Source organism: Pantherophis guttatus, chromosome 5 (assembly GCF_059756535.1).
Source record: "Pantherophis guttatus breed Tessera chromosome 5, ASM5975653v1, whole genome shotgun sequence".
Classification (NCBI taxonomy): Eukaryota; Metazoa; Chordata; class Lepidosauria; order Squamata; family Colubridae; genus Pantherophis; species Pantherophis guttatus.
This window is the reverse complement of record NC_142067.1, coordinates 17,481,392-17,495,620: the sequence shown is the minus strand read 5'-3', so window position 1 is coordinate 17,495,620 and position 14,229 is coordinate 17,481,392. Positions and strand designations below refer to the sequence as shown.

General features: G+C 35.7%; 1 protein-coding gene across 4 annotated transcripts in view; it reads right to left on the bottom strand.

The window, feature by feature from the left end:
• Nucleotides 1–13,538, bottom strand: part of DYNC2H1 (dynein cytoplasmic 2 heavy chain 1) — a 149,368-nt gene extending 135,830 nt beyond the window's left edge. For all 4 annotated transcript variants that reach the window (XR_004589849.3, XM_034409222.3, XM_087894632.1 and 1 more), the window contains exons 1-12: nt 12,277–13,538; nt 11,008–11,178; nt 10,481–10,616; nt 10,014–10,132; nt 7,770–7,914; nt 6,159–6,391; nt 4,519–4,653; nt 4,321–4,434; nt 3,295–3,406; nt 2,770–2,894; nt 1,614–1,789; nt 811–1,006 (exon numbers count right to left, since the gene is read on the bottom strand). Coding sequence is in view for 3 of the 4 variants with exons in the window: in XM_034409222.3 (XP_034265113.1) it covers nt 811–1,006; nt 1,614–1,789; nt 2,770–2,894; nt 3,295–3,406; nt 4,321–4,434; nt 4,519–4,653; nt 6,159–6,391; nt 7,770–7,914; nt 10,014–10,132; nt 10,481–10,616; nt 11,008–11,178; nt 12,277–12,477 (1,863 nt within the window). In the remaining variant the exon portion in view is untranslated. The remainder of the gene's footprint in view (nt 1–810; nt 1,007–1,613; nt 1,790–2,769; nt 2,895–3,294; nt 3,407–4,320; nt 4,435–4,518; nt 4,654–6,158; nt 6,392–7,769; nt 7,915–10,013; nt 10,133–10,480; nt 10,617–11,007; nt 11,179–12,276) is intronic.
• Between the last annotated feature and the right edge of the window lie 691 nt (nt 13,539–14,229).

The window sequence follows — 14,229 nt, the reverse complement described above, 5'->3', positions numbered from 1 at the left end:
GAAATATAAATCCACAAGGTTTAAATGCCACATTCATATTTAAAATAATTCATTTTTTCCAATTATTTTTATTCATCACTTAGCTTTCCATTTAATGTACAGTTTTAAATTTCAACTACAGAAGACTCTACTAAATCTTACTGATTTTCAATTCCAATCACTTTTTGGGACTAGACTGGACTAAACATTTTAAAGGTATTTTTGTCCTCTATAAAGCCATATTAACAATCTCCTCTGTTGTTTGCTTTACACTAAATGGGGGGAAATACCATACTCTGAAAGTAATAATTTATAGTAATAATATATAGACATAGTGGAGGGTTATTGGTTTTCTGCCATATATGAAAACATTATAAACTGTGAATTAAAACTTTGACAAATGGAAAGCAATTTAAACGAATGCTTAACAATTTCATGGTGTTTTACATTTCTTCTAATGCTTTGCTGCATGAATTAAACTGACAAAGATACAATGAAGCTCAATGTTTTAGTGCAAATTTTACTGCAAATTCAACCATAGCCTTTCAATTTAATATCACAATCAGTTAGAATTCTACATGAATTTTACATTTTGGAAATCAGGTAGAATTCACACTTTAGTAATGCTCATATATGTAATGAATTACAGCAGGAGTAGCACTTAGAATAAAAGTGCTTTATTATAAACCATTTATCTATCTATCTATTTCACTTTCTATCTATTATGTATATTATGTCTGTTACACAGCCTCCCGTCTCATGCATGAGTACCTTGAAATTATAACTAAGAATCAATCCATGAATTTCATAACATTTAAGAAGTTATTATACCTGTTTGAGAATCACTGCTTGTTTGCAAAATTTATCAGCAGTGTTTGAAGCCTGTTGTATTTTGACAGGAATGACAAACCCAAGTGCAGAAAGCTGACGTACTTCTCTAAGGAGAGTTACCAAGCGATCTGAATAATGTATTTTTAAGGCTCCATCGGAATGATTAAGTTCCATGACAGGACTATTGGCCTGTATACTAAAATAAAATTGCAATATTAGTCATTGTATTAGAAAATATTATCATTTTATTCCGTACAGTATCTACAGTCTTCTATGTTCTAGAGCAGGGGTCTCCAACCTTGGCCACTTTAAGTCTTGTGGACTTCAATTCTGGGAGTTGAAGTCCACAGGTCTTAAAATTGCCAAGTTGGTGACCCCTAGTCTAGAAACTAGCTATTAATTTGCCTAAGTAGATTTTAAATAGACTTATGCAAAACCCTGCAAAATCAGATGTTGTAAACTGCCTTGAGCCTATGCAGTAAAAAGTATAAAATCAACTTAAATAAATGATATAATATAATTTCTCTTTTGGACTGTACCAGTCTGATTATTTTATGTGTGAACCAGCAGTTTTGCAGAACTTAATCCTCTGAATCAGGAGCAGTTTGTGGTGTTCTTACATGATTTGGCCCATTTCACATTGAGCTTCATGTTCAGAACTCCAAATCTTTCCAATCTAAGGACTGGCTAGTGGAAACCTGCTGGACCATCTTCTGATGTTCTTCAAAATAGTTTACCCTGGACTTTTTTATGTCCACCTAATCTTAAAATTGTTCTTACAAAGTCTAATATTTTATACTTACCAAAGACCAGACTTTGGGTTTGAGAGACCTGTTTGAATGTCCCTGGACCAATCATCAAACTGTTCTTGTTCATACATTTTTAACTGTTCTAGATGATCATCTGCAGTTTGTCGGAAATTTTGAAATCCAGACAGGTCTGAAAGAAGGGCCTCTGCAATCTTAATGGCATCATCCACCTTAGATATTGAAATAATTGAAAAGTTTAATTGCATTTGGCATGTTTTATGCTACTAAAATATTCAAAGCTAACACAAAATATAGAAGAGGTTTAAAATCTCAGCATTTTACACTTTTGAGATTATACAACCACAGGATGGGTTGCTTAACAAAGTTCAAACAATTCAGTTGCAGTAGCAACTAAATATTCTTGCATAATTGTAATTGATAGGAACCCAGGAGTTGTCAATGCATAGCACACAGACCAGGCTTTAGATATCAAATATAATTTTTTGTCTAATGTTAACTCATTCAGTTCTCCTGCATTCTATAATCATTAGATGTGAAGTGGTCCACAGGAATCTATGATAATCTTCTCTATTATATTATACCTATATCTATATGCCTATTTTCAAAGTGCAAAATGTATTATACCTTCCAGTCATTATTGTAAAAACCTTAAACCAAGCATGTCTTTTCCCAAAGTTGCACAGTAGCTGTGAAGGCAATATGCAAGTTCATTCCTCCAAGCACACATTACGCCTATTAGATTCATTTTATAGCAACTGAAGGTTTCCTGCTTCTAATTAGCAGCATCTTATTGCCAATAGTCTAGGAAATGGGCATGCAACTAGTTCCAGCAGAAATAGAATACAGGGTCTGAATACAGGGCTTCAAGAAGATCTAATAAAACAATATTACCAATAAGGCACAGAAGCCTATTGAACAGCCTCACAGAAGCTTCAAAAGAACACATATAGAAGCAGCTGATGATGATTAAAAGGTTTCCACTGAATCAGAACTAATCTTCACATTTCACTCCATAACTTTTTTAGCGTTTATTTAAAGATCATATTGGGGGTCAGATGTATATCAGCTTTAAGACAATCCTTGAAAGTAGTTTGAAAGGTTATCCCTATTTAAGATACATGACTAAAATACATCACATTATTTCTTATAGGTTAACATATAACATCAAATGATAGGTTTAAATCGATACCTTCAATTCTAGCTGGCGCACCCAGACAATATTATTCACAACCTCAGAGAGATTTTTCCCCGCAAGCGGTCCTGATGGATCGCCTGGAGTGCCATGGCAACGAGTCTCAAAATCTGTCTGATAATCTGCACAACAACATTAAGGAGAATATTAGTGAGTTCTGCAAATAGCATTAAATACTGAAATTTGTTTCCTAATATGTAGCCTAAGTCCTACAATATAAGTATTACAATTTTTTATTGGGCAAGTTTATTTTGTTTCAATAAAGAAAATGAGCATGATTTAAAAAACAGAATTTTAAGCAAGAATTTGCACCACTCTGTAATCAGACTCATCCATACAAACTATGGTGATGACTCAACAAACTAAACGTATGACAAGTCATAATAGTTTTTATAGTAAATTACATACAACATATATACCTTGCTTCACATAATTGCATATTTTCAAAAAACAAAAACAAAAACAAGAGATGATGGAAGCACCCATATTTTTTCATATATACATGCATATATATTTGTATACCTTTAACTGCACCCTGAAGTTTTGCCAGCAAAGTTTCTCTTTCTAAAAGCAATTCTTTGCTAATGCTTGGACGTCGTACTAATTCCTTGTATTTCTGAAAAGCCTGAAGAAGCTAAAAATATAAAACATGTAAAAATATATATAATGAACAGATTACTGTGGATTATGTTTATAAAATTAATCTACCAAGTACTTCTTAATGACCTTAATTGGGACCGAATTTTCATCACTAAGTGATCATTGTTCGAAAGATCACACAACTGCGCTGCTTAATGACAACAGTTCCCAACAACAAAACTGATACAAAATAAGTGATGATTACAATCGGGGTTTGAAATAATGAAAATTAATACATAGTAACAAAGTGTACACATGTGCTTGTCTTATATTTTTGTTGATGTTGCCCCCATATCTTGCCACAACAATTATTTTGTTCCAAAAAACACAGCAAAACTTGAAGCTGGGTAGATAGGCCTGAAAATAATGCCAGAATGTCTGCACATGATTCAAAGTTTTCTATATTTCTATCATGTATTACATTAAAAAGAACTATTCTGAACAGATGCATTAAAAATGGTGATCATGATTTTGAAATTCTTTCATTCCTAACAATAGTAGTCTGGGCTGCATCAAGAGTGCTAGATTATTTTCTTTCTTCCTTTCTTTCTTTCTTTCTCTTTCTTTCTTTCTTTCCTTCCTTCCTTTCTCTTTCTCTTTCTTTCTTTCTTTCCTTCCTTCCTTCCTTCTTTCTTTCTTTCCTTTCTCCCACCCTCTCTGATGCTATCCATTACCCACATGTGAAAAAAAAGAAAAAGTACTGAACAAAAACTCCCAGTTTTGAATGAGGCACAGTGAAGAAGCATAAGGCATGCGGGTTAATCATTTTAAGGCATAGTTCAACCTCTCTTCCACCAGCAAAATGAAACTCAAAACTATTTAATATACAAGTTTGATGTACAAAACACTTTTAATAAGCAAGCCTTTCAGCATCAGGTTTTGTGGTCAATAGTAATTTTTTAAAAATACCTGTTGTGGACTATCCTGGATTTCTGAAATAAAGCTTTTCAACTTGCTTGCTATTTTTTGTTCTGCTGGAGCAATAATTCTTTCATATTGACGTACTGCTGCTTTCCATAAAGGCTAGAAGAGGAGAACATATTTTTATTCTGGTGGACTGAGATAAACTTCATTTAAATGACGTTTAACTTATATAAAATATTTTACCTCAGTGTAGGGATTGTAATGCACAGGATTCAATCCAGCAAAAGGTTCAAACACTTGAGCAAGATGCAATGCTTGCTGCTCACCAGTTGGCAAAAAATATGTAAGTTTCTCATGAAGTGATCGAATACTTAATACCTAAAATGAAAGGAATATAATAACTTGACTCATAATTTTTCAGTTAACTATAACAAAAGCTAGAAATCCTCTAAATAGCAAACTGTGCTAAAATTATACTTAAGTGCTTTTGACAAATGAAGCATAGAATATAGTATTAATTATGAATGGGATGTTAAATTTCTGTATTATATCACGTATTACTCCACTGAAAATAACCACATATATTAATATACCTGTCAGTTTTGGAAGACAGTTTTCTTTTTTGCTTCTTAACTGACACATATTTTAGCTGGGGAAGTTGGGAGGAGGTTGTTGTTGGAGCGGTAGAAAGTTAGTCATAACAACATTCCGTATTCAAGGACTTTTGCCTGCGTCTGATGGAGACTGCCTGAAGATTGTTTCCAGTTGAGTGTGAAGAATTGATTGGACAATGTGATGAACTTGTGGGTGTGGGACAGGGCTGTGAACTGTTTACTGGGTGGAGAAAACCTGGAAGCTTTCAGATTCGGGTTTTCCCAGATGTGCCAACATGACATCTCTAATAAATTGGAACTTTGAGGAACCTCAGGCCTCAGAGCTTTATTTCGTTGGGGGTGTTCCTTGGAACCCTGACAATACCATTGAGGATGGCAAGAACACTGGAGTTTAATGTATTTGAACTACATGTTAAGATATTGTAAAAACAGGTCTTCCAAATTCATATTACATTAATAATTATGTTTCTACTAAATCCAGTAAGATTTCTGCTAAACAGATTCTTCGGCATAACCTAGATGCTGTCTATTCTCATTGTCAAAGATCTTCCTCTTAAATTACCTTGGATTATTTTTTCAGAGGGATTGCAGACTTCTGATTTGTAAAAGTGGAGATATTTTACTATAGACATTTCCTAAAAGTTTGACTCTATCCAAAATTATTTCATTCGTCTGCAAATACGTGAAGCTGCCTTTATACTGTGTCAAACTATTTACACATTTCATCTCATATTGTTCTTTTATCCATAGCTTCAGAATTCATTCTATCAGAAAATGGGCAACCTTTTTTCCTAAATAACATGATGGTAGGACTGAAATAAATACTCTGTTTCTTTTTCTCTGATATTTATTTTTCCTTCCTCTTAATTCTGACACGCATAGATACTTTTTTTAAAAAAAATCTCAAACTGCATAGTGGGAAATACAATATATTTTTTACTGAAAATCACCCTATCCAAAGTTTGGGGACAAACAGCAATTTTGGGAATTTATAAACTGGGAAAGGAAATTTAAAAACGTATCAACATCATGTCTCCAGCTTGTTTTGAAAACATACAAGAAAATCAATTGAAGAGCCCTATCATCTACTTTTCCTTATAGCTATTATCAGAGAGCCTTTAACTAAAGAACCAAGAACCTGAATTTTATAGCTGTGTATCTAAAAAGGAAATACTACAGTCTCTTCCATTAGAAAACATCATATTCAAAAGCCTTCAGATTGTAATTTTTCCTAGACCTCACATCCCTAAAACAAACCAAAACAGATACCTCTTCAAGACGTTTGCCAAGTTTTCCTAGTGTTTCAGGGATGTATTTCTCTCCTCGCCATATATGTGGGGTATAACGCTGCCATAACTGTCCTGTAAGATGGTCACAAGCTGCAACCCACTGTTCACAAATAATGATGCCAGCCTTCAGATTCTCTTTTACAGTGTGAAACGAATCCTCCCATAGGTTTAAAGTACCTAACTTCTTCTGAACAAATCTTCCAAGAGAGCCAGCTAAAAATCATACAAGCAAATAAAGATAACTAACTGTATTTTCAATTATTTGTATTTTGTTTGGCAAAGCACACTTTTTCATGACTACATTTGTGTCAAAACATGCCTCTTAATATATCCATTATACTGAGGTAATCACTACAAACCAAATCGCAAGGCATTTGTGTGTATAATGCAATTATTGGCACCTATATCTAAATAAAAATTTAGATTATTTAACTACACAAAAAATTAAACCACCTTTACAAGAGCTCATAAAAAGGGAAGCTTTCCTTTCCTTTAATGTTTTGATAAATCAAACTTCAGGTGTAATCATAATGATTTGTTTCCAGGGGGCTGGATCTAAATGAGGAAATTTCTCAATGGTGATGTGGTTTGTTAGAATTGGAAGTACCATGGCTAAAGGACAGGGTCAGGCACAAGCCACAAACAAATTTTCCAAACAAATGGATATGCTTATACATGTATGATCCAATGAGTCTGCATAGCAACTTGTATCTGTAATTTTTATGAATACTCAATCAAAATAGGGATTCATAATAGAAATAGGGATTGTTTGGGAGAGTTCTACAACAGTACAAGCAGGACTATTCTATACTCAGATCAGGTAGCGGAGACAGGCATTAAGTAAGAAGGCCACAAGATTGCTGTTAAATCTAGACACAAGACAAATCACAGTATGAACCAGCCTTTGGGCCATTTGGTGATAAGAAACTGACAGAGTCTATAAACATCTTTAAAGAAAATCCATCATTGATTTGGACTCCTAAGCTTCTTTCTATCCAGGAGTCTTACAACTGTCAGCCTTAAAAACAAGTGAGGATGGGTAAAGATATATCTCAAGCTGGTTCATGTTCGTTTTGAGATGGGACTCAAAAATGGATGACCACACTATGCCATTCAGAAGAAAGGCAGAAGAATTGACCCAGAGTTTTCAGCATATGTGTGATAAATAACCTAGAGAAGGAAAAAAGGGAAGGATCCAAAGGAAGTGCTTGTAAAGTTAATGAAAAGCCTTGCCATTTGAACTCAGGAATACCACTGATAAAGAAAAGTTAGGAAACAAAATCCTTCTTCCGAACAGAAAAGCTTTGTGACCTAAATAAAACCCTTTTATGTGGTATCATTTGCACCAAGAGAAATTAGGCAGCACAACAATATTTGATGGCTCAAAATATCAAATGCCAAAAACCAATCTAGCATCCTCAACGCTCATGAGATGCTTCATCTTGGCTGACAGAAATTGTTAAGATTGTATGGAAGTTAAACAATAATAAAAATTCAAATAACTTATTCCATGTAACTTTCCCTTGTCAGGCAGTTATCAAAAAGACAAGTTATCCAACTGTTCAGGGGGGCTTTTTGTCCAGAACTTTACCTATGACATCCAAAAGGTTCTTCATGCGCGACTGTGGAAAAGGCTCGTGATCAGATTGCCTCCAGACATCATCAACAATGTCCCGTGTGGTCTCCACTAAATCCACAACCTCAAATAAAGATAAGCTGTCCAAATTGTAATAATCCTAGAAGCGTGATACATAATTAAAAATTAAAAATTTCCAGCAAATATATTAGGGCTGCAATGATTTGGAAACATTTCTATGAAAATGTTATTATGGTACGTACTGTCCGCCATCCATTTTTCCAAATACTCAGCATGACTTCCCTCAACTCCCTACAGTTCTTCCCAGTTCATTCTCATCTGCCTCAATGTTTCAAACTATCTTATGACAAACCTGCCCATTCACCTCAACCTAACTACAATGAGTAAAAGAGCAATTGTTTCCTTAGCCCATTCCTGTCAGCTGCAAACAATTCCAAAATAAATAAGGATGCTGGCTGAAAAGTGTATTATGACACTGGGAAAAAGAATCTGTGTTCTGTGCTCTCTTTTGATAAAGAAGAATGGGACAGCTGGGGGTGAGGGATGAGGAGGAAATTTTTTAATTAAAGTAACAAAATAATGTTTGAATGCCCAAATTTGAGCCTCCTCATTTTCAGTCTCGGCTATGCCATAAAAAGATTAGTGGTCACGCACATCTGATTTATGCTGATCTCAGGAAGTACACATTATTGTTAATCTAATTGCAAGTTAAGTATGGCAAATGCCACTATTATTTATCAATATCCTAATAAGGACAAAAATGAAAAGTTCAGATAGCAGCAAACCTCTTGATTTCTATGAAGAGTTAAAAGTATTATTGAAACATTTCTTCAAATGTCATTATCTATAATATGTAAAATGTTGATTTCCTATAGAAATTCATGAAGATATGTTTTCAAGCAAAGGTTACAATTTAATGAAAACCAATACTTGTATATGAAGGAAGGTCCATTTGTACACAACTCAGTTCTATTATAACTGATTGTATGAATCCAGCATATATATAAAACTATAGACTGCTTTGTGATTTACGGTGTGCATAAAAACAGAAGCAATGCAGCAGTATATAATTTTGATATCATAATGTAGCCCTCCCTGATACAAAAGCCCTTCAGATCTCTGCACGTCAAGTTCTAGAATTCTTCAGGCAGTAAGACTTTGGTAAAATATTCCGAGAGGCTATCCATGTATGTGGAAAGTTGGGGGAGACTTGTGAATTAAACATTCAGCTTTGTTGATAAATTTTATTTATTTATTTGATCATTATTCATTAATTTTTTTATTTAGTGATTGTTTGTTTAATAAACTTTGTTTGAGCAATTTTTGAGGCCCCTAGAATGGCCCATATTCCACTTCTGCTCCACAAACTACACCGGCTACCACTCTGCTTCCAGGTGCAATTCAATATGCTGGTTATGATCTTTAAATCCCTTAATGGCATAGGTCCAGCCCCCTTGATGAAACATTGTGTCCTGCTAGAACAAGCCTGCCTCACTCATGCTGGCAGAGGGTCTACTGTAGATTCCGTCGGTCAAAGAACTTCAAGTATTGGTATTGGTATCCAGAAGAAGAGGTTTCTCTTACATAGTACCCAGTCTCCAGTGGTGAGATTCAAAAAAATTTACTACCCGTTCTGTGGGCGTGGCTTGGCATGACTTGATGGGCATGGCAGACGAAGGATATTGTAAAATCGCCATTCCCTCCCCACTCCAGGGGAAGGTTACTGGAAAATCCTCATTTCCTCCCGATCAGCTGGGACTCGGGAGGCAGAGAATAGATGAGGGCGGGGCCAGTCAGAGGTGGTATTTACCAGTTCTCCGAACTACTCAAAATTTCCACTACCAGTTCTCCAAAACTGGTCAGAACCTGCTGAATACCACCTCTGCCAATGTCCTAGATGAGATCTGCCTGCACCCTCCTATCCTACTGTAAGAGTTTGAAGACCTGACTCTGCCAGTTGGCTGGGAACCCAATGGGTGACTACCACACTGGAGATGGCTACTAGATTGATAGCAACAGTCCCTCACTTCCTGCTTCCCTACCCACCCATCTTTTATTCTCATATCACATTTCTCAATGTTTTCTTTTTCACTGCTTACTCTATTGTTCCATTACTTTGCTACTGTTATGTTTACACTTCTTTTCATTTCTTAGTTTTTACTGTTTTAAGACACCTAGAGTAGCTCTATAGCAGACAGCAAATAAATTTAACAAATAAATAAAACAAATGTTACACACATATGCAATGGCTTCAAACAGCTCTTTAAAATGAGAAGCTCTGTCCTTGCTACATGATTTACTTCCATGTTGAGCACGCTCTGTCCAGAATTGAAATTCATCATTTGGGCAAAGTACAGCTATAAAAAAACAAAAAACAAATATTCAGTTGGTTGCATAGCAATCAAGTAGAAGATCTTTAAAAGCCACAGCATATATTTTAGTAATTTACTCCACATAAATGAGCATTAGTATCTATATTAAGACACAATCATTGCATCTCAAATATATTATGCCATATTACAGAAACATTAGTATATCTACGATTCTGCATATCATAATTCTGCATATCATAATATCTGAAATATTACTGAATAGAATGTTTTATTACACACTTTCTATGCCTACTCACTGGACTATAATGACAAACTATTTCTCACTATATCTAATTTAAATTTCACAGTTTATAAATATTAAGCATTATATACCTTGAACATCATCTTCCCGATATTTTGTTCCTGTATAAGCAGTATCTGTTTTCCTTAGAACAGAACCTAAGCCAGCCTCTAACTCCCGCAAAAGATTTTGCAGTTTGGGATCAAAATCTTTACTCCATTTTTCATCCTAAAATAAAGATTTTAGATTATGTAATTTTTCTATCAAAACTTCATTATCTTCATTATTATAACAAACAATTTTCTCTATTTAATTCTGCATACATTATCTCATTCTTTGGTTGTTTTCTCAGTGCTGAAACATAGTTGACATGATTCTTAACAGTAAATTAATTTACATTAATTATACGTACTAACGTACTAAGCTTGTAGTAATTAACTGTTAAATAATTTTGAATGGTAATGACAAGAGAGAGCTACTTTCTATAAATTAAAACTAGCATCGTGTCAAAGCAATGAAATAAATTCTATAATAAAAGAACTATAAGAAAATAGTACATTTTCAATATATGAGAAAAATCCTGTGATTTCTTGAAATAACCTGGATTCTGCATACTCACTTTCAGCAGTACCGGTGCAAATACCTGTCGCACTGCTTGATAAAGCATATTAACTGGAGAATCTAACATAGATGATACAAGAATATTGGTGTGAAGATTATCTTCTGTAATAACATCTGGTCGCAGCTTGAAAAATACTAGTGTTTTGTCTTCCGAATTGCTAGCTTCGACCTGCATAAGTGTGAAACACAGAAATTAATTAACTATTAAGCAGAAAATTAATTCAGCACTGTGACAATATTTGTAAATTATTAAAATTATAGGGCACACTCTACAGTTATTAAACTTTCCTATCTCAGAGAGGAAAAACAGAAAGAAAAATTGGGCTACATTTTAATATAATATTGTAATATCATACACAAAGTAAAACAAATATGGAAAACAGGATTTACTTTAAAAATATTATAGAAGAATGTGACTTTTTATCTAAATCAAGAAGATACAGAAATATGTATTTTGATAAGACAAATGGCGCAACATATAGAGAAAGAAATATGTGTGTTCCCTCCTTCTCTTTAATGAAAGGATTGTTTATAATATTACACTTAAAAATCATACTAAATAAGAAATAAATGACTTACCTGTCAGCATTAAATGTTCTGTGGGTTGATACCTTAAGAATACAGTTATAAAGTTGTACAGCATTAAATGTTCTATGGGTTGATACCTTAAGAATACAGTTATAAAGCTGCCTTACAAACATCAGTCTTACAACTGTTCTAAATGAAGACATGGCTGGTTCTATCTTACCAATCTGCATGAACCCAACCTCTGTGGTTTATTCAACAGTACAATGTATAAACTATCTTATTAAATCAGAGTATTAGTCTACCTAGATGATAGATATAAAAGATATTGATGATATATAGAGATAATAGAGATCCTAAAAATCATAGATATATAGGTACGTGTGTGTGTGTGTCCTGTTTTCCCCAAAATAAGACATCCCCTGATAATAAGCCCAATTGGATAGATAGATAGATAGATAGATAGATAGATAGATAGATAGATAGATAGATAGATAGATAGATAGATAAATAGATAGATAGATAGATAGATAGATAGATAGATAGATAGATAGATAGATAGATAGATAGATAGGCAGGCAGGCAGGCAGGCAGGCAGGCAGACAGATAGATAAGATAGACAGACAGCCAGACAGACCGACAGATAGACACACACACCCCACACACAAATATATTAATAAATAAAAGGTGGGATAAATATCTAACACTGATAATAATATAATTAAGAAGGACATCACGGTACCTTATTTGAGACCACAATCTGGTCTTCCGAGTGCTGCACACAGAGAAGAAATTCGTTGCCATCATCCAAAAAGTTGGCCAGTTCGGGACTGGCCGAGAGAGGTGCCAGGCTCCCATACGACGACAGCCCAAAGTAGTTGCCAGCAGTGGCCGAAATGAAAATCTTCCTCTTGTCGCCATCGCCGTCCCCATCGAGAGGCATGTGAGTCGCGACTCCGGAGCTCCGTCTAGGTCCGGAGACCGGAGGCAAAGTCCTGGAAAGGCTGCGGAGCCGAGCGCCTTTTTTTTTTTTTTTAACCAAGGCGTCCGCCTTTCTCCCCGTTCCCAGAAGAAACAGAAGAGTTGAAGAACATTTGTTTTAGGGAAGAAAGTGAAGAGAAAACGGAACGGCCAAGATCATACCGGCGGCAGCGACACACCGGGCCGCCGCGAAAGGTAAGGAAGAAAGAAACGCCCGTTTGATTTCTCAGAGATACCCGGCAGGCGGCGTTGCTAGGCCCGGTTACTAGGGTAACCAAAATGGCCGACGCCGCCTAATGCTAAGACGCGTTGCTTAAGGGTGTATTAAGCGATCCGCATCCATTTCTCCACAACCCTGGAATGCAGTGAAATCCAAATCGGTGTGATAGGTAATCGCTAGGCGCGTAACTCGTGCTTGGCTTTGAGTTAGATGCTGCGGGAAGCGGCATTAAGCGTGCAAGATTGCTGTAGGTTGGCCCCGACAGTTGTGTTGCGTTGCAAGTACCGTCATTCCCGCTGAAGGAAAGATTGTTGGGTGGATGTGATGAGAGACGTTGTCTGGAGCAGAGGTCTCCAACCTTGGCAACTTTAAGACTTGTGGACTTCAACTCCCAGAGTTCCTCAGCCAGCTTTGCTGGCTGAGGAACTCTGGGAGTTGAAGTCCACAAGTCTTAAAGTTGCCAAGGTTGGAGACCTCGTCTGGAGGACAACAGTCTGGAAAAGGTTGTTGTACTGCATGGAGGATCTGTTGAGTCTACAGATGGTTGACCTACGCAGCTCAGCAGCTGCCAACTACTGGCGGAGGACTCTGGGTGCTGCATTTCAGGAAATATATGGAATATAAACTCGGGTAGAAATCTGTTGGTGCCCTGTATCTCAAATAAACTTCCAGTTTGCTTCCATTTCCTCCTTCACTAATATTGACTTATTAAAAAATATGTCATGTTAGACTTTCAAGGAATGGATAATATGCTCAGCTCGCTAATCTCACAAGAGCTGCAGTTCTGTGAAATTAGTCCTAAACTTCCCTGAACTGAGACTTGACTGAAAATATAGTTCTGTTTTGTTATATTCCTTCATTAGCGGATAAAACCACAACTACAAACCATTTATCCCGATGTGAAGACGGCAGCTAACACCTTCACAAAACCCTACAATACCTTAACTCATTTCTGAGAGCACATGTGGATTAATTATTTCAGCTACCAATCTTTCTGAGGGCAGCTCGAGGCGGTACACGTGAAGTTCTCAGATTTAATCTTCACAACAATTCTGTGAAGTAAATAGAGCTGAAAGTTTATGCTGATCCCTAAATCATTATATAATCCAATTACATATGGTGTACAAAACCTGGGTCTCACTGGTTGTGGCCCTGCGTGCCAGACATCATGCTTCTATTTAATGCTTGTACAGTTTTGTCATCAAGGAAAAGATTGATGTTTTCTTTTAATTATCTTTTAAACTGAATCCAAATAATTAACTATTCTTTTCTCACTGCTGAGACTGTACAGGTGCCTGCCCCAACATGATGCTGTTTAGAATCATCAGTCTTCAAATGTCATACTCCAGGAGTGGTATCATGGGAACACCCTTTAATACATCTGGAGGATACCAAATTGGGAAGAGTTATTATATATACCACTCTAAATGATACAGCATAATATAATACAAATCCCTTTATCTTTCTCCATTCATATTACTCTAATTGCCTTAC